The 25492-nt window shown below is 49.8% G+C and overlaps 1 protein-coding gene across 2 annotated transcripts in view; it reads right to left on the minus strand.

Annotated features, from left to right (window-relative positions):
• Positions 1 to 3779: 3779 nt before the first annotated feature.
• MAP3K3 (mitogen-activated protein kinase kinase kinase 3) overlaps positions 3780 to 25492 on the minus strand; it is a 49509-nt gene continuing 27796 nt past the window's right edge. The window contains exons 8-17 of one of the 2 annotated variants that reach the window (XM_068166414.1): positions 22515 to 22648; positions 21671 to 21744; positions 19954 to 20021; positions 19653 to 19745; positions 18223 to 18414; positions 15799 to 15947; positions 13572 to 13703; positions 12770 to 12899; positions 10845 to 11022; positions 3780 to 6957 (exon numbers count right to left, since the gene is read on the minus strand). In XM_068166414.1, coding sequence (XP_068022515.1) covers positions 6729 to 6957; positions 10845 to 11022; positions 12770 to 12899; positions 13572 to 13703; positions 15799 to 15947; positions 18223 to 18414; positions 19653 to 19745; positions 19954 to 20021; positions 21671 to 21744; positions 22515 to 22648 — 1379 coding nt within the window. In that variant the 3' untranslated portion in view covers positions 3780 to 6728. The remainder of the gene's footprint in view (positions 6958 to 10844; positions 11023 to 12769; positions 12900 to 13571; positions 13704 to 15798; positions 15948 to 18222; positions 18415 to 19652; positions 19746 to 19953; positions 20022 to 21670; positions 21745 to 22514; positions 22649 to 25492) is intronic. The other variant, XM_068166415.1, reaches the window with a different exon arrangement.

A 25492-nucleotide genomic window follows, 5' to 3' on the forward strand; every position in this document is an offset into this window, starting at 1 on the left:
TCTAATCTAAATCTCCCTCAAAGGCAGGACTGTCAGGGAGCAGTGGGATGTGGTCATTTCTGGTTCCACAAAGGCTTCTTTTTGTCCTGGGAGAACCTCACTTGTCTGGTTCTCATCTGCTCTGGAACAGCACACCAGCAGCACACTTGGACTTGCTCCACATGCAGGGGTTTCTGTTGCATCAGCTTCTTTAACCCATTCAAGGGCTTGTTTGCTCCTGCTTTACATCCACAAATATTTCAGTGTCTAACTGACAGGGCCTGGGAGAAGGTGAGAAGAGGGAAGGCTGTGGTTAAGGCCTGAGGGGAGGCAGCATCTCCAGGGACCATGGTGGCATCCAAGCCACTGCCTAAGTGACTGTGACACCAAAGACTGGGAGCTGCATAAACAGAGTGAGCAGGACCAGGAAAAAATGAGCACTTCTGTGAGTGGTGGAGAGGGACTTCATAGGAGCTCTATTTCTGTCCTCTCCTAAGATAGCAATGCTGGAAAAAAAATAGGGCCTGAAAATACTTGGCAAGGTGGTTACCCATTCCTGTGCCCTGCTCTGGGACAGCTCAGCTTACCCTGTCCCACAGCCCTGCTGCACTCAGTGCAGGACTGCCAGCCTCCTCCACTTCTGCTGGGAAGCTCTGGGAGGCAGCTGGTGACAGCTCACACTTGTCTGGAGTGCAGAGGCCTCCTCCAGGCCCAGACAACACATCCAGAGAATCACAGAACTGTTGTGGTTGGAAAAGATCTCTAAGAATCCAACCATCCACCCACCACCCCCACAGCCACCACCCCCACAGCCCTGTCCCCAGGTGCCACATCCACGTTTCCTGAACACCTCCAGGGCTGGGGACTCCACCACCCCCCTGGGCAGCCTCTGCCAGTCCCTGACCACTCTTGCAGGGAATTGTTCCCAATCTCCAACCTAAGCCTCCCCTGGCACAACTTCAGGCCATTTCCTCTTGTTCTATCACCTGATACTAGGGAGAAGAGACCAACCCCCACCTGGTTCTGACCTCCTTTCAGGGAGCTGTAGAGAGCAATGAGGTCTCCCCTCAGCCTTCTCTTCCCCAGGTTGAACACCCCCAGATCCCTCAGCTGCTCCTCACCAGCTCTGTTCTCCAGACCCTTCCCCAACTTCATTGCCCTTCTCTGGACCTGTTCAAGCCATTCAAAGGAGAAATAACTCAGGAACCTTTACCTGTGTGGCTGTAGTGGCCACAGAGGTGTTGGGTAGAAGGTTGGACTTGATGATCTTGGAGGTCTTTTCCAACCTTAGTGATTCCATGAACTGTTTCCAGGTATTTGGATTTTCAAGGAGCCCAAGCTTCACAAGCTAGAGTTGGAGTTCCCTGCTTAGCAAGGTGCTCTGGGATATTCTCTAGAGGGCTCCCAGCTGAAGCACACCACAGCAGGATCTCACACCATCATGCTAACCAGCTGCCTTCTCCAGCTGGTCATCTCCCCTGTTAAGCACTGGTGAATCAAGAACATTTACAGATCAAGACCTGGAGTGGAGAACTCACTGTCCCAGCAAAATCCAACCTCAAACCTCAGCTCCTGCTCTCCAGCAGCACAATCTCCACATGAAGAGCCAATCAACCCAATTAACTCAATAAAGCCATTAAAGCATCAGGTCCTCTCTGAAATGGAGGTGCTGCTGCTTTCACACACTAGAAGAGGGCTGGGGCCACCCTACCTCTCTTCAGAGGGACAATGGATGAGTGGCACACAGAACCACAGAATGGGAGGGGCTGGAAGGGACCTCCAGAGATCATTGAGTCCAACCCCCCTGCTAGAGCAGGAGCACCCAGGGCAGGGCACACAGGGATGCATCCAGGCAGGTTTTTACTGTCTCCAGTGAAGGAGACCTCAACCCCTCTGGGCAGCCTGCTCCAGGGCTCAGGCAGGATTTTTCACTCCTTTGGGTAGAAGCAAAAGGAGTTCAGTGTCTGACTGCCTTACCCTGAGGCAGCAGCCAGGGAGGCAGAGCCACTGCACTGCACAGCACCACCAGGAGGCTTTCATATAAAGGATAATTTTATTGTAAATAAAAGGATACATTGGCCTGGCTTTGCACTGCAAGCCCCCAGTCGGTATAGAGAGACTACTGCTTCAATCTCTTCTGCACAATCCAGGTTAAAGCAACTTCTCCCTCCTCTGCACAGCCTGCCAAGTCCCCTTCCCTCATTTCTCAGCTGCCTCCTAGGCACATCAGCCTTTTCCACCCGGGAAACTCGGAGCTGCTCAGGGAGGTTTGCTCCTGAACGAGCTGGGCTGTAACGAGCTGGAGCCTCCACACCATTAAACCACAGAGGACACCAAAGGCAGACTGATACTCCCAGCTCCAAGGGCAGGTACCAAGGTGATGGCCACAGGATTGTGCAAACAATCAAACCTTTCCCCTCCAGCAGCTATTAACCTAAGCAGCAATCTCTGGGATCACCCTGAGCCGCCCTGGACAGCTCAGCTACCTGGTCTTTGCCTACCAGAGCAGGGCTGCAGCTACCTGCTGAGGTTCCACAGGTGCCCCTGGCTCTCTCTGGGCAGTGGGAGGGCAGATGTGTCACCTCAGCAGGTACCAATCCCCCTCTTGCTCCATTTGGTTTTGGTAATTAACAGCAATGGGAACCCTTTGGAGCATCTTCAAGTCCTTTGGAATGCTGCTCCAAAACCACCACTGAATGAATCCAATCTGCTGCAGCCTGCCACCAGCAGCATAGGCAAAGAGCAGACGTCCTGGAGAACAAGCACATAACCTGGAATGCACAGAGTCGTCACACCGAGGCCAAAATGCTGTTACTTTTGTTTCCTAACAGGCTCAGGGACAGCCACATCCCCTCTCTGGTGGCAATCTCAGACTGTTTCAGGGTAACAAGACTCCTGGGAGAGAACTGTTCCTCCCTACAGAAGGTTCTTCGTTTCTGCAGCACCTTCCAGCAAGGGGCAGAGAACCAGAGAATGGGGTTGGGTTGGAAGGGACCTTAAAGATCATCCAGTTCCAACCCCTGCCATGGGCAGGGACACCTCCCACCAGCCCAGCTGGCTCCAGGCCTCATCCAACCTGGCCTTGAACACTTCCAGGGAGGGGGCAGGATCCCAGCCCTCACTGTTCACTATGTATCCCTTCCTGGAAGGAGCAGCAGAACAGGCAAGCTGACATTTGGAGTGGACACAACAGCTTATTGTCAGCCTGGCACTCCTCCTCCACTCTGCCCCACATCCCTTCAGTCCCAGTTGTTGCCAATCCAGCCAGGGTAGAGGCCAGCTGTAACTCAGTTCAGAGGCACAGTTACATTTATGTCCACTTGAAACTTTTTTTGCTGCCAGTTGAGAGGCTGGAGTGCTGGAGTCAGCCCCAAGCTACTCCCTGGAGCAGGGGGGCTTTTAGAGATTGATGGAATGGGCTGGAAGGGACCTTGAAGATCACCCAGTTCCAGCCCCCTCCCCATGGGCAGGAACACTTTCCACCAGCCCAGGTTGCTCAAGGCCTCATCCAGCCCTGGCCTGAACACCTCCAGGGAGGGGAGAGCCACAACCTCCCTGGGCCAGCTGTTCCAGCTGTCTCCCCACCCTCCCTGTAAGGAATTTCTTCCCTATACCCAGTCTGCATCTGGCCTGATCTGCTTCTGCACCCAGACCTTCCCTTTGCCATGACCCAGAGGGCTGTGAGGAAACAAAGGAGGTGATTTTGGCTCGGCTCTGCTCCTTACAAACCATCAGCAAATTCTCTGCAAAACCAGCTGCTTTTTTTTTTTTTTTTTCCCCCTTTTTCATTTTTCTTTAACCTTTTTTGAAGTCATAAAGGTGTCAAATTGATTTCCCAGCCTCCCCTCCCCTCCCCTCCCCCCATAACAGTCAAGTTGCTATATATAAAAAGGGGAAAAAAATCACCAAATATGATCTTTTACCATATAAATAAACCAAAACCCAACCAAAGGTATGAGGCATCACTGTTTACATGATGTAAAAAGAGCTTAAAACCAAAGAGGAGATAGAAACTACATTCATAAAAGTGCATTTCCAAACATACAGGTAATGCTTTGGCTTCTTCCTGCGCCGCACGGGTGGCGCTGGGGCAGCTCCCGGCATCCAAGCAAGTCCAGGCTGGCACCCCCCATGTCCTCTTGCCCCTCTACAGCTGCTACTTGCTTCCCATGAATACAGACTGCAATACAAAGTGGGGAACACAGAGTAGGCACATTTCAGCAGAGGTGGTGGGGGGAAGGACCAGAAGCTCTGGAAGGGGCAAAAGGACCGAGCCCATCGGTCTGTGGTGCTCTTTGCTCTGCTCTGGAACAGCCTCCCGTGATGGATATGAGGTAAAAGCCACAACAGATCCTGAGGATTTAGTTGCTTTGAAACATTAAGAGTGACACTGTTTCCTCATGCCCTGTTCTCCCAAAACACAGCAAGGAAAGACCAGGGAAGGAAGTCTCAATTTGGGGAGGACAAGCCAAGGGTAGAGAGAAACCTACAGAGACAGCATCACTGCACTCTCGATCGCTGCTGGGGTGAAGTGTGGGTGGAAAGGTTCCAATCTTTGGTATATTTAGGTGCTGGTTGCAAGGCTTGAAGAGTGCTACCAGGCCCCCACGAGAGTGCTGACCATCTACTTCTGCCACAAAGACTCCAGGAAGGATTTCCCATTCCTCAGCAGCCAGTCACACCACAGCAGAGTGCTGTAAAGCCAGGGTAGAAGCCTCATGCCCTCAACCTCCCTTCGGCGCAAGCGACGGTGAAGTGCAGGCCACAAGTCAGGCCATGTGTCTGGGACGATCTGGAGTCGAGTTCCAGGTTTGGGAAAGGTCATTAGAAGTGCTCTCACTAGAATTAAATAAATTATGGAACAAGGGCTTTGAGAAAAGATATCCCCCTAAGTGCCTGCAACCTAAACAGTGCATCCTTGTGGTAGTGCAGGAGAGCCTGGGAGTGAAACCACCACCAGCTTGCTTTTCACTGATCACTCATTGCTCAGAGTCTGGCACAGAACAAAACCACTTCAGACTGTTAAATCCTTTCAGGGCTTCTGGTTCTGTAGGGGGTTTTAGGGTTCTTTTGTATCTCTCTTTAATTCAGCACAGGATTTATTGTGTGTTCAAGGAGTTTGCTTTCACTAAACCTTGCCTTATCCTGCTACTAGCATTCAGTTGAGAACTGCTAACTTCCTTGGCTTCAAGTTTTTATGGTGGAGAAGAGTGGAAGTTATGTGGAGCCTTCAGATGGTTTGTTTTCAACACAAGAGCACACCACCTCCAGTGCTGCTCCATAAACCAGTATTTCAGCTACTAATACATTGCTTATTTTTCTTTCACACAGATAACTCCAAATCACTCCACAAATTCCCAGCACTTCAAAACTGTTGGGTCTTCTGGAGTGAAATAAGGACTAGCAGTGCCCAGACCCCACAGAGTACTCCAGGGCAGCCAGCCACCAGGGCCTCAGCTCTCACAGACGTGGTACCTTTCAGATCCAAACCCACCTGCAGACATTTTGCTGGTACCTGGCATGGGGAACTCCAGTTCATTTGAGAAATGCACCAGCATTACAAAAAGGTTCTCTCTGGTTCCCTGTTTGATCAACTCATACAAAGAGGGCCAGAACATGTGATGGGAATTTTAAGTGAACACTTGCACACCTGTAAAACAAAACACACACACGGAAGGGTTGAGCTCCATTCTAACTTACTGTGCACAAGTGAAAACTAGTGTCCAGCTACTTCTCCCCATGAAAAACTCAGTTTTCCATTAGGTCAGGTCCTCAAAGAAACACAGAAGCTTTTCTTGAAGTAAATTCCTGGGCACCAGATGAGCTCTCTTTGGTTTAAAGGGTGGTAAGAAGTTACCAGCCAAAAAGATAGGTGCGACAGAAAGCTGCTCTGCAGAACTCCCTTCCAGAAGGCTTTTGTTTAGAGCCAGCAGTCCCAGGGACATGAAGCAGGAGCACAGGTTTGTGGGCCATGAGGACACAAACTGTCTCAAAGCTAGGAGAGATCAAGCCTTGGAAATCAAGCTCTGGATTTCCTACCGTCAGTGGGAGAGCCCTGATCCCGGGCCCTGGAGCGATTGCCTTCTGCTGAAACATTTCTGATTATCCTGACATTTAGCTAGAAAGACCTCCCTCCCCCTCCCCCCCAAACTCCCCTCCCGCCATGGTTTCATTATAAAATAACACTATTCACATACTTCTGAATCAATATTTTCTGAACACCTTCAGATGCTGAATACTTAAGAAGAAAAATATATCATCATTATATAGCGAGCGCATGCTCAGTGACACATGGCTTTTTGCTGGATTCCTGTCCTAGAGGTGCCCTAGCAGTCTGGAAACCGTGACCCACACGGAGAGAGAGAGCTGCTCTGGGTGGCTGTTGCATGTTTCTGTTGTGAACTCCAGGTCCCACTTGGGTTCAGTGGTTTCTTCTGCGTTCAGCGAGACGCTGCTCAGGCCGCCACTCTCGGCCCGCGGAAAGCAGGCAGCCAGCTGCACTTCCAGGGCGAGGGAGCTAGGGCAAAGAAATGCAGCTCTGTTTGGACAGCTGTCGGTAGAACAAACATTAGTCCAGCAAACAAAGGTATCAGGCACAAGAGCAGACCCTAGGTTCCTTGGCATCATTTCCCCAAAGGACTAGGACAGCTGAGTTGGCATTTTGAAGATGCAGCACCACAAGGGGCAGTTGCAACTAGACCAGACGGGGCACCCAGAGCCCAGCAGGAGCTGCTAGCGAGGGAGGTAATTCAGTACTGGAGCTGTGCAAACTGGTGTCTGAGCAGCTCTTCAGCAGAGGGTCTGTGCCTGGCTTCCACAAAGATCTGCTTTAGAAAGTCCCTGCAATGTTCTGATATGTGGGAGGGCAGCTGGGGGTTGGTGGGCTGGGTGGCGATCTTGAAGATGGCTGCCATGGCTTCGTACTCTGCCCAGGGCGGTTTCTCCGTCAGCATTTCCACAACGGTACAAGCAAGGCTCCTGGATGAGCAGAGAGGAAAATAAAACAAACCCACAGTGAGGACTGACTCACACAATAGTGCAGTGTTCAGAGACAGCTTCCAAGCAGCCAACATCAAAGAGCTCTGCAAACAGCTCTGAAATGGCTTTGTGCTCAGCAAAGCCCAGCCAGACCTGCCAGCCTCGCTGCTCTGATGGCTGTCAGTGAAGAGCTGAGGCAGGGAGACTGCTTCCCACTGTGCTTCTCACTGACTGAGAACTGTGAGGTGCCATCTGCTCTGCTCCCCCTGCTCAAATCCTGCTCTCAGTAAACATTTGTTAGCAACAGTGGACAGGAGGCACACATGAGATGGCCCTGAAGCTGCTGTTTGACCTCAGTGGTGTTTTGGGTGATGCTGTTAAGTCATAGAATGGTTTGGGCTGGAAGAGACCTCCAAAGGTCATCTAGTCCATGCCCCCTGCAGCCAGCAGGGACATCCTTCACTAGATCAGGTTGCTCAGAGGCATGTGTTGAGTTGTGAGGTACAACCCAATCATTAACCAAGGTCTAGTCAGTCAGAGCTGGCTGACCCCACAAAGCCATTTCAGCAGGATCCCCTTTAGTGCACAGCCTCAGAATTCCCAGGTGGGACAAATACAACTCCCAAACCCTTAATATCTCCCCTGCACAAGAAACCAAGCTTTGTAGTCTGTCAAAAAGTAATTAAGGTCTTAACAGCTCCAAACTATGCAGGCAGTAAACTGAAATGCCAGGGGGGCAGAGGCATCACTGTGGTGAAACAGAACTCCTGCTGAAGTCAATGGAGCTCTGCAGGCTCCTCCAAGGCAAGATTGTGATGATGGACATGGCTGAGCATCCTTCCTGATGCAAGAGTGACACCAAGATCCTCACAGGGACATGGGTGTCTGTAGCACTGCAGTGACTGGGATTTGTCCAAAAGGAATTCCTTCAGGCTACAGATTAAGCAAAAAGTAGTTAATGAGCTTCTAATATCCACTGCTGTGGTTTTGTTCAGAGTCATAGAATGGTTTGAGTTGGAAGGGATCCTGAAGATCAACCAGTTCCAACCCTGCTCCCAGGGGCAGGGACACCTTCCACTAGATCAGGTTGCTTATCCTACCTGGTCTTAAACACTTTCAGGGATGAGGCCTCCACAACTTCTCTGGGCAACCTATTCCAGTGTCTCACCACCCTCAGAGTAAAGACCTTCTGCCTATGTCCAATCTAAATCTCCCCTGCTCCAGTTTCAATCTACTGTCCCTAGTGCTCTCACTCCAAGCCCTTGTAAAAAGCCCTTCCCCAGCTCTCCTGTAGTCCCTTCTAGGTACTGGAAGGCTGCTCTGAGGTCTCCCTGGATTCTTCTCCAGGCTGAACAGCCCCAGCTCTCCCAGCCTGTCCTCACAGCAGAGGTGCTCCAGCCCTCTAATCATCTTTGTGGCCTCCTCTGGACCCTCTCCAACAGATCCATGTCCCTTCTGTGTTTTTGATCACCTCGTTCCAGCTCCTCTACCTTTAAGCTAAACCCTCTTTTGAAGTGAAAAGCAAAGAAAAAGCATTTTCAGAGGCAGACTTGCATCAACTGCCAAGACAAGGAAGGAAAGGAATCAAACCCAGTGAATATGCAAGAAAAGGCTTCTTGACAAGGTTGAAAACCCAACGTGAAAACCTTCTGCTGGTTTCCAGCCATTTCAGACTTTACTGGAGGAGAGAACAGCAAATGCAAACCATGTGTGCTGAAGTGCTGGGGGTTTGCTCAAGAGCAAGCAGGGCTGTGTTATTGTTTAGACTGATTTATACCCTTTAAGCAGATCCGGTTTCTTGAAGATATTCAGCAAGCAGCAGGAATGTTTTTCATGTCAGCTCACTCCAGCAATAACAAATAGCTCACATATTCTGCTATTTAGGAAAAAGAGAACTGGAGAGGGGCCTGCAGCAGTGGCAGAGAGCCAGGTGGTCAGATTGGTTACGTCTCTGAGCCTCTCAGCCCTACACATCCACCCTGGGACTGGAAAATTCTGACACCCCCCCCGGCCGGCCCATTGGGATGGGAGGAACTGGAGCCCGGCCAGCGGCAGCAGCTCTTTGATGGGAATGGGCCCATGTCAGCACCAAGAGGAAATCCACAACTGCATCAGCCCAGGGGGAAGGGCACGTGCTCCATTCCCTCCACAAGCATCCCAACTGGGAGAGTCTGCAGAACTTAACTCTTTGCAGATGAAGGAGGCTTTCAGCTGTTTCCACTGGCTGCTTGCAGAGGAAGCAGCAGCCTGCTTTGCTGGGGAGTCCCAAGCACACCTCTTGCCACTGTCATGTGCTTGAGCTTCATCATCTCACCTTTTTTGGAGGCTCCCAAAGCTAATGTTTTGACATGGGACCATTTTGCCCTTTCCTTTCCATAGAGGCTGCTTCTTGGCTATGCCAATAACAGCATGGCTACAGTTTCCATTCATGCACTTCAGATCACCTCTGACCTGACCTCTGTCTTTTGTGTTGTTCCAGGTTTGGGCATCTTTCCTTTAAGGATCGAATTCTACTCCTTTCATTTCCAGTGTGCTATAAGCATAGCTCTCATTTGATAACCAAATGAATGGATTATCCCTAAACAACCTTCAGCATCTTTCATGAGGGATGTAAGAAGGATGGAAATCTCACAGCAGTCAGAAACCAGAAAGATCATAGAATGGTTTGGGTTGGAAGGGACCTTAGAGATCATCTAATCCCAATCCCCCTGCCGTGGGCAGGGACAACTCCCACCAGCCCAGGCTGCTCAAGGCCTCATCCAACCTGGCTCTGAACACCTCCAGGGAGAGGGCAGCCACAACCTCCCTGGGCAACCTGTTCCAGGGTCTCCCCACCCTCATTGTCAAGAATTTCTTCCTAATCTGCAGTCTAAATCTCCTCTCTTCCAGCTCAAAGCCATCATCCCTCATCCTGTCTCTACAAGACCTTGTAGAATGTCCCTCCCCAGCTCTCCTGTAGCCCCCTTCAGGTATTGGAAAGCTGCTCTAAGGTCTTCTTGGAGCCTTTTCTTCTCCAGGCTGAACAGCCCCAACTCTTGCAGCCTATCCCCATAGGGGATGTACAAAATCAGCTTTCAACTTGAGGGAGGAACAAGTGGAAATAGCTCTTGGACAACTAAATGAGCTGTTGCATGCTGGCATTGCACAGCAGAACCTGCCATGGGCTGCATCTTGAGTTCAAACCAACTGCTTCAGTTTGCTTTAAACTTCTGATTTAGACAACAAGCTGATCTTGGATGTAGAGGGAACAAAATGACATCCAACCAGGAGTTTAAGGCTTATAGTTTCTCACAGTACTATGAATAAATCATGCCCCAAGGTACCTCCTTGGGCAGGGTCACATAAGGCATGGTGGGCTTATGCTGGTCATGAATGGGAGACCAGTTTAACTTCCTCTTTAGGGTGATGGCATCTTCCGAATGCAGCTTTGCAATGGAAGGTCCCAGCTGCCACTTGTCCCTTGCACTGATGACTGCAGTGTCTCCTGGGTGCAAGAGGAGACTGAGGGGTGATGTTATCAATGCTGATCAGTATCTACAGGGCAAGTGCTGGGAGGATGGAGCCAGAATCTTCTCAGTGGTGTCCAGAAACAGGATAAGGGGCAGTGGACACAAACTGGGACACAAGAGATTCCACTATAACATAAGGAAAGAATTCCTCACTGTAAGGTTGGCAGAGCACTGGGACAGGCTGCTCAGGGAGGTTTATTGAGTCTCCACCTCTGGAGGCATTCCAAACCCACCTGGACATGTTCCTGTGTGATTTACTCTAGATAAGCCTGCTCTAGCAGAGGAGGGGTTGCCCTTCCAATCCCTACCATTCTGTGTGTCTTATCTTCCTCCAGAAAAGCTGTAACTTGATCTGTGGACAAGAAGTTGAAGCCTCACCACACGTCTGCTTTCCTGCCATAGCCTTCTCCGCTGATCACCTCCGGGCTCATCCAATATGGCGTGCCAGTGACGGAGCGGATGCCTGTTCCAGACATACAGATTGTCTGCAGCCGTTTGCTGGCCCCAAAGTCCCCAAGCTTCACATTCCCAGCAGAGTCACGGAGAATATTGGCTCCTGGACAAAAACCAAAGAATGGAGACAGCTGTTTTCATGCAATCCAGCTGTTGGGTCCGCAGCCTGAGAGCCAGCCCTGAAATACCCACGCTCACGGTATGGCTTCTTCCCCACGAAGCCTCAGGTGACCTGCTAAAGATCACTCCTTTCATTTGGGCTGTAGACAAGCCAACTGCTAATGGCTGAAAATGGGAAAAACTGCAGGGGAAAAACATAAGGAAGTGAAGGGGGAAGGGAAATGGGAGCTGAGTCAGCACCGTCATTGTTACACTGCCCGTAAACAGCTCCAGCAGCCATGCAGGGCCCCCAGGCCAGGGGCTGGGACAGATCCTAGCTGTGCAGAAAGGGATTTTACTGGGATGCTGCTCTGGTGACTCTAACTGTTGCTTTTGGGTCAGCTGGAGTGCAGATGGAGCTAATTAAACCACTTTGAACTCCTACAATAAACAAGTCAATCCCCACTTCTCTTGGCCAGAGGTCCTGAACATGAAGCACCAGGGGAGAAAAAGTAAAGTAAGAGCTGAGCTTGTATGTGGACACAAACGAAGGCTTAGACACCAAACCAAACTCTTCCTCTAAAGCCACACTTAGATCACAGAATCACTGAATCATTTCACTTGGAACAGACCTTTAAGATCCAACCATCCTCTAACTCAACCAAGGCTGCTGCTAAACCATGTCCCTCAGCACCACATCCACCTGGCTTTTAAACACTTCCAGGGATGGGGATTCAACCACCTCCCTGGGCAGCCTGTGCCAGTGTTTGAGAACCCTTTCAGTGAAGATGTTTCTTCTAATATCCAACCTAAACCTCCACTGATCAAGATCTCCCTGTTGCCATTATCTGCTATTTGCACTGGGAAATCACTTCACTGCCCCACTGGGAGAGGTGAATTCAGAGTAACAAACTGTCCATCCAGCACCCTGGAGGCTAGCTAACAGTTTGGCTTAGAGGGGTGCAAGCTAGAGGCTAACCCACCAGGTAGGAGAGGACTTGCTAGAGCACCACAAGTGCAGCATGGAAGGTGCTGTTCAGGAATCAGCTGCTCATTTGCCTTTGCCAGCCTAGAGGGGATGCAAGGAAGGAACAAGAGGATATTTTTCCCTCTAGAGCACTGAAAATAGTTGTGTGCTGCCTACACATCTGCTGACATTAACTCCTAAGGAGATGGGTTGGCTCCATGGGCTTATCTATTATAAGGACTGATCACTGAGGCTCTGTGTGGAGGTGTTTTAAGCAGAGGAGGCAGGACAGTCACAAGAGCCTGAGGTAAGCAAGATTGTCAAGAGCAGGCACAGAGAAATGGCAATTGGTATGTCCACCCACTGAGAAATGGTACCTGGGCCAAGGAGAGAGGAAACCAGAAGGGAGTCCAGAGGGAAATGAGCATGATTTAGGTGGAGGCAGTGAAAATCTGATGACAAATCAGCCTAATTTTGCTGGGGTGTGAGACAAAAAGGAGGAATGATAAAGGAGTGTTTCTAAGAATTAGAGGCTCCCAATCTTCCTTATTATAAACAACTGCCATGCTCTGGGGTCCTGTAGACACAAACAGCCCAACTTCCCCTTACCCAGCCCACAACATGACCCTCCCCTGCACGTGGATACAAGACCAAAGAGGGATAACTGGGCAGAGCAACATTCAGAAGCCTCAGCCAGGACACTGAACTCTAAACATTCTTAATGAAAGACTTTTTCAGAGTGGCTCTAGCAGGTGGCAGATCCATAAAGCAGCAGTGCTCTCACCCTTTATGTCCCTGTGCACAATCATGTTGCTGTGAAGGTAGGAGACTCCCTCCAGGATCTGGCGAGTGTATTTGCGGGTCACGTTTTCCGTCAGAGCACCGTAGGCCTTCAGCTGGTCTTTCACTGACCCCTGCACCCAAAGCAAACAGAAGGGATTGGCAAAGAAATGACAAACCACTCAACTCCCATGAGCTGGGACAGTGCCATACGCCCCAGCAGCACAGTAAGGAATTATGGTTTCTCCTAAAGCCTCTTGCTGAGGCTCTCAGCACATCTTGCCACCTGAAGCCCCATTTCAGAAACACAAGGACATGCTCTCCAGCAAAAATAGCTTAAGGAGGTTCTGTCTGCTTTCTCCATCCTTCAGCTGGGCTGGGACAAGTATTTGGGAAGACAGGCAGTAAAATAGTTCAGCAGACTGATGTGAGTCAAAAGTCTCCCTCTTCTTGCAGGGTCAGCTTTAGCCCCAGTTGTTGTACTATGACTCTGCTATTTCACTTAGCTTGATTTCCAAGCTGGCTTGAGGCCTCTGCAGTCCTTTGGTGGAGCAAATTAAAACTGAAGAGAGTAAGTGAATTCAGTGACCAATGAAGAGAATTATTTCAAGTCTGACACAGGTAGGAAAACACCAAGAGAGGTGCTTTGGGCAAAGCTAGAAAGAAAGTGGTGGCATTATAACCCAGCAGGAGAAAGGGGCAGAAGGTGGATGACATAAGGTAATCACAGCAACTAATAAATCAGTTAATAAACCCACCCAGCTCACTTTCTGATCTGTGACTGTGCTGCCTGTGGCAGCTCTTACCCCTGGCATGTACTCCATGAAGATGGTCAAGGTCTTCTCTGCCCGGTCCCGTAAGCAGCCGTAGTACTGAACGATTCGTTCGTGCTGGAGATTCTTCAGCAGCTGAATTTCACACTCCAGGGCACTTACTTCCTATGGGTGTTGAAGGAGAAAATAAGGCTCTGTCCTCAGGAAATACTTCATCCTGTTCATGCCCACTGCAAGGATGAGGCCACTACTACACTGAAGAAGTCTAATCCATGGCATTGGCTCCCCTGCCTCTCGGGAAAGACCAATGTCAGCAGTGCTTCATGACAGTCCTTGCTGGATGAGAAGCAGCTAAGTGCTGGTGCAGAAGCTTTGATGGTTAGAACACAGGCAGGACCATTTATGAAGACAGGCTGAGAGAGTTAGGGCTGTTCAGCCTGGAGAAGGCCCTGGAGAGACCTTACAGCAGACTTCCAGTGTTTGAAGTGGACTACAACGTAGCTTGTAGAAGAAGGACTTGTTACCAAGGCAGGGAGGGACAGGGTGAGGGGTTCTAACTGGAAGATGCTGGATTTACATTAGACATTAGGAAGAAATTCTTCCTCATGAGGGTGGTGAGGCACTGGAACAGACTGCCCAGAGAAGTTGTGGAGAGGCTCCAAGCCTGGAAATGTTCAAAGGCAGGTTGGATGGGACCTGGAGCAACCTGGAGGTGTCCCTGGCCATGGCAGGGGGTTGGAATGAGAAGATCTTTAAGGTCCCTTCCAACTCAAACCATTCTATGACTCAGTACCAGACAAATTTTGTTCCTTGTCTTGTTCCTTTAGCCAAGTAGCACAACACCTATAACCTCACTTCCCTACCAACCTGAGGGCAGTGAGTGCTAAAGTCAATCATAAACAAGCTCTGAATACACAGTTACAGAGCTGCTAGAAACCTTTCTGTAGGAACCTCATTAGAGAGCAAGACTACAGATGGTAACAGTTCTTAACTTCTTCTCACCCAGTCCTGTCTGATCCACACTGAGGATTTTACTTGGATCAGCTTCAGAAACAGCTTCATCTCCTATTTACTTCAAAGTATCTGCAGCCATGCACATCAAACTGATTCTCTGCCTCATTCTTGCCACAGACAACAGGGTATGATAGCACAAAGGCAAAAGGCTATCCAACAGCTTCAGACTGAATCAGAGATGTTTGTTGCCCAGGAAAAGTATCAGGCTCTTGCTGAACAAAGGTACTGGAGCAGGAGGATCTATGGAGAAAGGAATGATGGTTTCCCCCAGATGAGTCCCACTTAACTCTCTCCACTCCTGCTGCCAGAAGGTGTGAAGTTAATTTCTTTTGCTTTGGGAGTGGATGTAACTTTTCAAGAGCAAGGAGCTGGCTGCTGCAGAGATGCATGGAGGCAGAGGAAGCTGCTTGCTTGGGCCAACTGATAGTTTGAGGCTTGGAGTTTAACACCTTCAAAATACATTCCAGCCTGTTCTTCCTTGGCTCAGAGTTACTTTCTGATTTACAGCAGAGACATGGTAGAACTTAAAACTTACCAAGTTAGGACTTATCTTGGCACCAGCATCCCATAATTAGATCTTCATGGATCAGTGAATTCAGCTCAAAGTGAAATTTGTTCCAATATTGGGAAACTGGTACATTGTTCAAACACCAGCAAGGCAGCTAAGAGCCATTTCAGCTGCACCCACTGTGCAGGGGGTCCTGTGCTAACCTACAATTTCAAGGTGCCCTTCTCATCTCCACATTTCTAACGTGGTGTCACATCACTGTTCTTGGCTATTCACATGCCACAGGTCAATTTGTCTTGAGGACAAGGAGAATCCAGAAGCAGAAAGCAGTCATGGATAGACATGACACAGGACCTACCATACAAGCACAGAAACTTGCAAGTGCATGCAGCATTTTTGTTTAAGAGGGAAAAAGTTCTGCTCTTTCTGGCTTTAGTTTCATTCCCATCCACGTCTAACCAGGAACACAGGGCAGTCTACTATTCCTCAAGCAATCTGGCAGCAAACCAAAAAGCTGAGAAAGCAGAGCCAAAAATGAAACCAGAAAATGGATTTTAGTTTCAGGCTGGAGTTAGTAACACAGAAAAGTGATTTTTAAATGACTCTTACTCCCTCTCCACATGAAACCCCAGCACGAACTGAGTGAGATACCAGCTTTCGAGGACAGGCAGATACAGGCACTCTACAGGATCTCAAAATCTGCCAAACTGGGGCTTTCAAAGCTGTAGTAAGAATTACCTTGCTTGTTTCAGGGCTCTCTGGGTCAAACTGGACCTGCTTAGCTGCCAGCTCTCTGCCCGTGTCCACATCGTAGCACAAATACACGCGGCCAAAGGCTCCCTGGCCCAGCAGCTTCCCTCGCCGCCAGTTCAGGGGAGCACTCGGAGCTAAAAGGGAACAGGAACAATTTCTCTCTCCATGATACCATTGAAAAATAATGGTGATCTTCACAGAGATCATTTCCCACCAGACTTGGACTGAAACAGCTATTGTGCAGGTGAACAAATGGACGTGAGGCACTCTCCCAGTGTAAGGGAGCTAATGGTAGAACTCTGAACAGAATCTAACCCCTGGGACCCTCAGGATCTGCTGACTGGCACCCCCCAAAAATGAAACATTTTGCAAAGCTAAACTACAGAGAAGTTATTTGATGAGGTGGTTGAAATTTCACTCCACCAGAATGGATTCTACAGCACTGCTCTGTGAAGAGACAGGGCAGCAATTACACAGCATCTTCCACCCCTTTATCTGTAGCTACGACATGCATCTGATGGAGAAGAGCTGGATCAGCCTTGCTAAATCAATCCCACCCAGCTGGGAATGGCTGCTAAGCTTCTGGGACAACCTGAAGGACACTACCTCTGAGTTCTTTGCCAACCATTGCTTAGCTTAAGGTTTTCTCCTGCAGGAAGGATTTCACTACAAGGCTGTCTCTGGAGCAGAAAAATGAGAAGTCCTCGTTCCCTGTTAGTCAGGGATAATGCAGGAGCCATTGTGTAAGGGCAGTGTGGGCATCTTCTTTGCCTGCTGAACAGAGCCTGGCAAAAAGGTACACTAGGACTAGACTCAGGCTAGATATAGGAAGAGTATTTTTACACTGAAGGTTGTGAGAGCCTAGCCCAGGTTGCCCAGAGAGGTGGGAGATGCCCCATTCCTGGAACAATTCCAGGTCAGGATGTCTGGGGCTGTGAGAGACCTGCTCTAGTTGCAGATGTCCCTGCTGGCTGTAGGGGTGTTGGACTGGAAGACTCTGGAATGTCCCTTGCAACCTGGAACATTCTCTGATTCTGTGAAACACCATGTAAAGCAGCCACCTCCAGTACCCCAGCAGGAGGTTGTGTCAGCAGGGAATTGCTAACCAGAGGAGCTCCTGACCCTGAGATGAAAACCTGAGCCTGGTTTTCCAGCCTGCACTTCACTCCAAGACTTCAGCTCCAGCTCTGCAAACGACACAACCAGACTCAGGCAGTGCAATGCATCCAATTATGCTGTATCTAACTCCAGAAACAAAGGCAGGAACCAGCCATCTGGACAGTGTGAAAATACAGAAGAGCTGAGAGATCAGCTCTGCCGTGTCTAATTTAATCAGATTTACTGCCAGGCAGAGTTTGCAGTGCATTGCTTACTCTGCTGCATTAATGTTTTCATTTTGATCCTTAAATGACTGTATGGGATATCTCAGTTCATCACCAATGATTTATATCCCATTCCTTTGTTTATAATAGAAAGCTCCCCCAAAAGCCAATGCAGAGATGCTATTCATGCAGAAGTAAATCTCTCTACTGAGGAGCAAGTGAAATAAATGCAGTCCTTCACTAGTAGAACTGCAAGCCACAAGCCTGGCTACAAGCCTTAATGTAGCAAGAAAGTAAACAAACTTGTCTGGGCTGCTTTAAGAACCCAGTAGATCATCTAGATCCAATCAACTCTCAGCTTCTTTCACTTCTTTGCTGAATTCCCAATGCTTTGAAATGAAAAGCAGGATGAATGAGTCTCCCCCTCTACTCTGCTCTCGTGAGACCCCACCTGGAGCACTGTGTCCAGTTCTGGTGTCTCCAGCACAAGGACACAGAAGTGGTGGAGTGGGTCCAGAGGGGGCCACAAGGATAACCAGAGGGCTGGAGCACCTCCATTATGGGGACAGGCTGGGACAGTTGGGGCTGTTCAGCCTGGAGAAGAAGAGAAGGCTCCAGGGACACCTTAGAGAAGCCTTCTAGCACCCAAAGGAGGCTACAGGAGAACTGGGGACAGACTTTCCACAAGGGCTTCTTCAGAGTGAGGGTAGTGAGACACCGGAACAGGTTGCCCAGGGAAGTTGTGGCTGCTTCCTCCCTGGAGCTGTTCAAGGTCAGGCTGGATGAGGCCTTGAGCAACTTGGTCTAGTGGAAGGTGCCCCTGCCCATGGCAGGGGGTTTGGAACTAGATGACCTTTAAGGTCCCTTCCAACCCTAACCATTCTCTGCTGAATGAAAGGCCAGCTCCAGTGCAAGACTGCCTATTCTTAGAGGAAGGAGAGGACCTGTCTTAGAGGTGAGACAGCCTGGTCTGCCCACACAGCCATGCCACCATCTGGTTTTGAGGGGGCTGCTCCCATCAAGCTTTGGTTTCTTGCCTGTCACCCCAGGAGGCCCCTCCCCAGCGATGGTGAGGGCGAGTGCTCACATTTGGTGGGAATGTTCCTCTCCTGCACACCGAGGGCGTTCTCGCTGTCGGCGCTGCGCAGACGGCCGCGGGGGTCCAGGTACTGCAAGGCCAGGCCCAGGTTTTCTCCGTTGGTGCTCAAGGAACGACTTGAAGGGACCAAGGTGAAAAGATTGCCCTGGTGACGCCGTATCCGGGGAAACGTCCTCCGGCCTGCAGGAGGAAGGAACAGACTAAGCTTACAAGTGGAGGTTGAGCAAGGAAGAGAAGGAAGAGGGAAAAAACCCCATGTTCTGCTCTGCTCCCATGGAGCAGAACCCACTACCAAACAGACAAGATACAAAAATACACCAGTTCAGGCCTGATGCTGCTGGAGTTGAGCACAGCTTTAGATCATTCCCAAAGCAGAAGGGACAGAACACTCCGTAATGCCCTCAGTGCAAGATCTAAACTTGCCTTCCAGAGCAAAAAAATCTGCTTTGCAGACCACCACAGGAGCTCCTGGGCTTGTCAACAACTCCACAGACAGCATGACTGTCTAGATAATGTGCCTGGACTTGCAAATAAAGACTCTAAATGAAGATTATGACAAGTGGCACCTTTCAGGAAACACTGAGAAATTCATTTGCATAAAGCCATCTGACGAGCAGAGATGTGATTCTTTAGGCCCCTAGTATATTTAGAAGGCCCAGAAGGGAGTTTGCATCACAAATTAGCAAAGCAGAGTGAATTCCTGAGGTAGGAACCCACTAGATATGACCATGGCTAATAACTAAGTCCACTGCTTCAGCCCAGCAGCCACTAAGCAGCCTGGATATCCCCAGAAAGGGCCAAGTGAAGACAGAAGCACAAAGAACCATCATGGGATGCTGTGAAGACGTGCCATTGTGCATGGAGCATTATCTCCAGCACAGAGAGTAGAACATCCCCCTTAAAAGGAGAGACTGAGGGAAGTGGGTCTCTTTAGCCTGGAGAGAAGGAAACTGAGGGGTGACCTCATTAATGTTTATGAATATGTAAAGGGTGAGTGCTGAGAGGCTGGAGCCAGGCTCTGCTGCGTGATGCCCAATGACAGGGCACTGGGCCCTGGGGTGGAAGTTGAGGCATAGGAAGTTCCATGGAAACACAAGGAAAATCTTTTTCACTGTGAGTGTGACAGAACACTGGAACAGGCTGCCCAGGGGGGTTGTGGAATCTCCCTCTCCGCAGATATTCAAAACCCACCTGATGTGTTCCTGTGTGATCTGGTGTAGGTGATCCTGCTCTGCAGGGGGGGTTGGACAGGATGAGCTTTCGAGGTCCCTTCCAGCCCCTAACATTCTGTGATTCTGTGAACTGCAAGGACTAGGACACTTGCAGACTCTTCAGCTGGGAGCTGTGCTCACCCTGGAGGCTGCCATTGCCTCACCTCCTGTTTTCAGGCTGGAATCAAAGGTGTGGAAAGAACTCACCATCGCTGTAGTCTTTGTGCTGCATGGAGACGTTGTAGCGCCGCGGGTAGGTGCCACCTTTCCCTGCTTTGTCATAGATCTGATTCTCACGGTCTGGAAGGAGATGCAAAGAGAGAAGTGAGGCTCCTTCAAAACGCCTACCCTGTAACAGCAGCTTTTTAGGAAGAGGTAGGAAACAACTTCATAGCTTTGCAATCAGCCTATCCCCAGTTGTTCTATTTGTACAACCCTAGCAAAGCAGGGAGGGTAGCCAGCAAGGAGCAGGAATGTCTGGATCAAAGCATCCTTGCAGCAGACCTACCTGAGAACTCCTGTCTGTTATCAGGGAAGCTCTGTGCCCTTGACATCCTGGACTTCCTGAAAGAGGGGCTGTGAAGGAAAGAAGGCAAGACTAAGGCTTGCTGTGTGCTAGAGTGAAGCCTACTAAGACTCTAAATCTGAGCTGTCATATTTGCACATCAGGAACGGCGATTCTCAAACCGCTGCAATAACTTCACACTCTATCTGCAAAACTCAGGGCCCAGCTAATCACACTGCTTCTCACTGTGGGCAGCTACCCTTGCTGTGCAGTTTGTGCCATTTATTCAGCACTTTCCCCAGCCTATGGTCTAAGACCCAGTGCTTCCTTCAGCCGGGTGAAGCAGAAGGTTAAAACCCAAGGCTAAGAGGAAGAGCAGAAGAGGGCACAGCTTGCAGCACTCTGCTCACAGGGCAGCAGAGCAAGGGGACTGCATTCAGTGATTTTCCATGAGCAGTAAGAGCTCCCCATGTGAAAAACGCTCTGTGCTTTCTACCAGCAGCAGATGAGCCTAAACACAACCATTCCTTACAACCCTGATGTTTCCCCCCAAAGAGCAGAACTCTCCAAGCAAACCTAACTATGGCCCCTTGTTTGGCAGAAGGTCTTCAACACCTCTGAAGAGATTGCACAAGCTCAAAGCATGCCAAAGTTACATTATTCACACTTGATTTCTGTTAGCCATTGTAAATGGATTAAGCTTGACACAGCTTTCAGCCTTTCCTTCCTAGTAGACAAAGAACAGCAGCTTCCCCAGCTGATGCCCACTCCCACAAGGAATAACCAGGCAGGTGTAAAAGGTCTCTGCTGTGAAAAAGGAAAGGTTAAGTCAGCCTTGGGCTGGGTTTTGATCCCAAGCAACTTCAGAGCTTTTATTTTCCCCCCTCCCCACCCTCCTCCACTCAGGGCAGGGAAAGGGGAAAGAAGGACAGGTAAAAAATGAGCAATGCTCCCACTCCCCAAATGAATGCATGCATAGACATGAGTTAACTCCAAGAGCTTCCCTGTGGTTCCATGAACTGAAGGAAGTGAATAGCTACAAAACCAAACCTCAGATTCTTCACATAAAAGCATACCCTACCTACAGGAACCTGCTTGGAGCAGCCTAAAAACCATGCTGAAGCCCAATATTACAGCTGCTGGGAGGCCAGGTGGCTACTTAACAAGACCTAAGGCTGCCCACCAACACTTCAAGGATCAGCAAAGAAAGAGAAGAAAAAGATCTACAAACTCTTCATCAAAGGAAGAGCCTCCTTATTTACCTTTGGAGTGACTATTCCATCCTGCAGGAGATAGGAATCCAGTGTAATGATACACCTGTGTGAGCTCAGAATGGCTTGTTGGGGTTTGGTTGGCTGTGTGGGCTTTTTTTAGCAGATGAACAAGCAGAGCCTTGTCTAAGAGAGATTTAAATCCCCTGCAGCCAGATGTGCTCCCAGCCCAGGCTCCGCGCGGCCGGCACGCTTTACAGCTTTGTGTTTCTCACACAGAGCTACTGGAGCAGCAGCTTGCTGGTGGTTTGCTGGGGCCTGCATTTGCCAGAAAATAAACCAGCCTTAAGCCATGGATAATTCTCTCTGAGAAAGAGATGGGCTATAGGGTAAGAAAGAAGTTCCTGTTTCTTGCCAAGAACATTTGAGATAGAAACCAGACTCCTGGGGAAGTACAGCTGGCATTTCCATTTGAGCACCTAAGCCTCTACCAGCCTGTACATTTGTACCTGTCTGCTGACCTGTCCAAGGACTGGCAGCTTCCTGACACCGAGTTCTCAGCGCTGCTTAAAGGGTCCAGCATCTGCAACACAGGAGAAAAAATCACATGGCAACAACACAGAAGGACAAAATCATAGAGTGCCTGGTAGGAAGGGACCCCAGGGGTCACCTGGTTCGTGCTTTCTAGGTGATAGTGATGTTTAGATGAGATGATGCAGTTCAGCCTAACACCTCTAAGAGGCTGTGCAGGGGGACCAGGGTCTCCTACTGTTTGCTGGAGATGAAGAGTGGAGTCTAAAATGATTTTAAATGTACATTTTCCCTTTCTCTCACATAGCAATTCAGGGCATATCAAATCTGAGACACTGCTTTAGGTGTTGAAGGACTCTGCTGTGAAAAATGAAAGTTTAAGTCAGCCTTGTGCCGGGTTTTGACCCCAAGTGACTCCAGGAACAGTCTCTGCTGGTGCTGCTGCACTGCTGCCTCCACCTGCAAGTTGCCCTTTGGCCTTACTTCCTACTTGTCTGAATGGAGAGGGCAGTTTCAAATGCAAGAGGGTCACACGAACCTGACAGTAGGAAACCTGAGCATACATGTGCACCCCCAAAACTGCTCATTCAGAGGTGAAGACAATGCCCCATACACAGAGCAACTGCTTCTGGCACTCCAACAAAGGCTTTTCCCTGACACAGCCACAAACAAGCCTGAAGCACAGGCAAAATGAAGCAGGCTGTACTAGCAGGTGTTGATGCAACTAGAACAGTTAGTGCAAACCCTGGAGTGAAAAAAGGGGCCTGGAGAGATCCTGAAACAGCCAGACTGGCTGCTTGTCACCCCAGTGCTCATACTTACACACTGCTCGTTGGTTTCTGGGATGAATTCCCCCTCACTGTTTATGCTGGTGTAGGAACCCTGCCGAGCGATGCGCTGCTGCCTCTCTGGAACGTACCCAGGAGGCGGTGAACTCCGGCCTGTGTTCTGGGAGCCTGGGCCAGAAAAAGAAGAGACAGTTTTGATACTTCAAGTGTAGAGAAATGAGACTGCATAAAATCCAAACAGTCACCTCTAATGCCAGGCCTCTCTGAGGGCAGCAGCTCTGGAGTGACCCACACAGTCTGGATACAAATGGAACCGGGAGGTGATGTTGTCATCCCTGGACGTGTTTAGAGGTTGTTTGGATGTGGTGCTTGGGGATATGGTTTAGAGGTGAACTTTACAGAGTAGGGTCAGTGGTGGGACTTGATGATCCCAGGGTCTTTTCCAACCTGAATGATTCTATGTTCATGAGCACCTGGACTGTCATTTCTGACCCTGCAAGGTTATTGGTGAAGCTGCTAACAGAGCAGCCACCTGTTTCTAACCTCTTCTTCTGCTCAGCTTCCTAAGTGTATGTCAGCACCTTAGGGAAAGCAGAGGACTCCTGGAATCCTTGGGGCATGAACTTCACTGCTCATCTCCACTCAACAAAACACTTGTTAGGGCAACCAGCCTTCTATCTTAATTAGAAGTATGCCTTAACTGGCATCATCTACCTGGAGTGACAGCACAAGTCCTTCTAGTCATTATCAGCTGAGCTCATCACATTGACACTGAGCAATTTCAGTGTCACATGGGAGCACCCTTGCCTCTGTGAACACCACCACCTTTCCTGGTTTACTGTGTGAAAAAATGAATCTCCAGGACTAGTTTGGGTGAAACAAGAGAAAGGTCAGATGTGCCATTGCTGTTCATTAGGTGAGACAGGGAGATGGGCAGAGAGGACGTTCAGGGGCCAAAGGATGAGAAAAACATCGTATCTGCTAGCGGTACCACCTAAAGAGCTTCTGTTGTGCTGCCTACTGACAGAAACTTCACTTCCAGGATTTGTTTTCTCCTTAGAGCTCTCAAAGATGATACTTTAGAAACAAGAAGATACAAAATCCCTCTTTGCAGCGACCTCTCCACCTGCAGCTCCCACCAAGCCATACTTGGGAGCTCCAGGAATTGCTGTGCTCCAGCCAGTCGACTCAAGGTCACCCATGAAATCAGAGACAGCACGTCAAGATCAGCTCCCAGGCTGCTCTCTTTACAATGCTGTCTTTAATTAACTGTGTGTACTCAGGTGCTCTGAAAGATGGGTAAAGATCAGCAAACCCTCTCCCAAGGAAAATATTTTCTACAGGAGTTATTGTAATAAAGGGTGAAGGCAAACATCAGCAGAAGCTAACTGAAAACAAACTTGGACATAGGAAGTTTCATCTAAACACGAGGAGGAACTTCATTTTGATGGTGCAGGAGCACTGAAGCAGCCTGCCCAGAGAGGTGGTGCTGGAGGCTCCATCTCTGGAGTCATTCAAAGCCTGCCTGGATGCCATCCTGTGCAACCTGCTCTGGCAGAGGGGTTTGGGCTAGATGATCTCCAGAGGTCCCTTCTGGGACAAAGGACAGTCCTTTTTACATGGAAAATACAAGGGCTGAGGGGTCCAAGTTACTCCTGGGGAGATTCTGCTTGCAATCCAGAAGCAGCTTTTTCCCCATGAGAAGAGTCAGCCATTGGAATCATCTCTCAGGGGCAGTGGTGGATTCCCCTATATTGGGCTGTTTGAAGACTCAGCTTAACAGGATGCTGGGTCAGCTCATTTCAACTTAAGAAGGACACTGAGACTCTTGAAGGTGTCCAGAGAAGGGCAACAAGGCTGGGGAGAGGCCTTGAGCACAGCCCTGTGAGGAGAGGCTGAGGGAGCTGGGGTTGCTTAGCCTGCAGAAGAGGAGGCTCAGGGGAGACCTTCTGGCTCTCTCCAACTCCCTGCAGGGAGGTTGTAGCCAGGAGGGGGTTGGGCTCTTCTCCCAGGCAATCAGCACCAGAACAAGAGGACACAGTGTCAAGCTGCACCAGGGGAGGTTTAGGCTGGAGGTGATGAGAAAGTTCTTCCCAGAGAGAGCTGTTAGCCATTGGGATGTGCTGCCCAGGGAGGTGGGGGAGTCCCCGTCCCTGGAGGGGTTCAAGAGGGGCTTGGATGTGGCACTTGGTGCCACAGTTTAGTTAGTCAGGAGGTGTTGGGTGACAGATTGGACTTGATGATCTCTGAGGTCTTTTCCAACCTTATTGATTCTATGATTCCAGCTATGCTATGACCCAGAAGGGTTGGGCCAGATGATCCTTGGAGTCCCTTCCAGCCTGGCATTCTGGGATTCTTTAATTCTTCCAACCCACAGCATCCTGTGAAAACCAGCAGGCACCTTTCAGAAGGCTGCAGAAGGAAGAAAGCCCCAAGGCTGGCATGGCTAAGAGTGCATGGAGAGGTGACTTACACACAAAGGAGATCACCTACTGCTTGGAGCCTGATCTCCAGGCGGCCGGCCGGGCCCCGGTGCCGTCCCAGCCCGGGCGGTGTGCGGCGAGGCGAGGAGCGTGCTCTGGGCCACCCCAGTCACAGCAGCACACTTTCACTCTTTCCGACACGCTGCCATGGGCAGCCAAAAGGGAGCCCAAGGCCTGCTGGCACCAGCCCAGCTGCTATTGTGGAAAGGCCCCCATCAGTGGGCAGGAAAAGGAAGTCGGCACTAAATCAATGTATATCAAAGGAAGTGAGTGGAAAAAACACAACTGCTGCCAGAAGGCTCAGCCACTCTTTCTTTTTTTTTCTGTTTTGTTTGTTTCTCTTTTAAAATAAAAGTTATCTCTACTTCCAAACCTCTGAGCTGGTGACAGCAGGCTGGAGGCCTGTCCACTTTAGAAGACAGGGACTACAGGGATGCACCTCCTGCCTGCGAGCGACTTTGGTTGAGCGCAGCTTTCGCCTTTCGGTGCGTGGCGTGGTGCGAACAGGGAAGGCTCCATGAAATGCTAG

This window comes from Melanerpes formicivorus, unplaced genomic scaffold, assembly GCF_026170545.1.
Source record: "Melanerpes formicivorus ecotype bairdi unplaced genomic scaffold, bMelFor1.0.p_v2 SCAF_100, whole genome shotgun sequence".
Classification (NCBI taxonomy): Eukaryota; Metazoa; Chordata; class Aves; order Piciformes; family Picidae; genus Melanerpes; species Melanerpes formicivorus.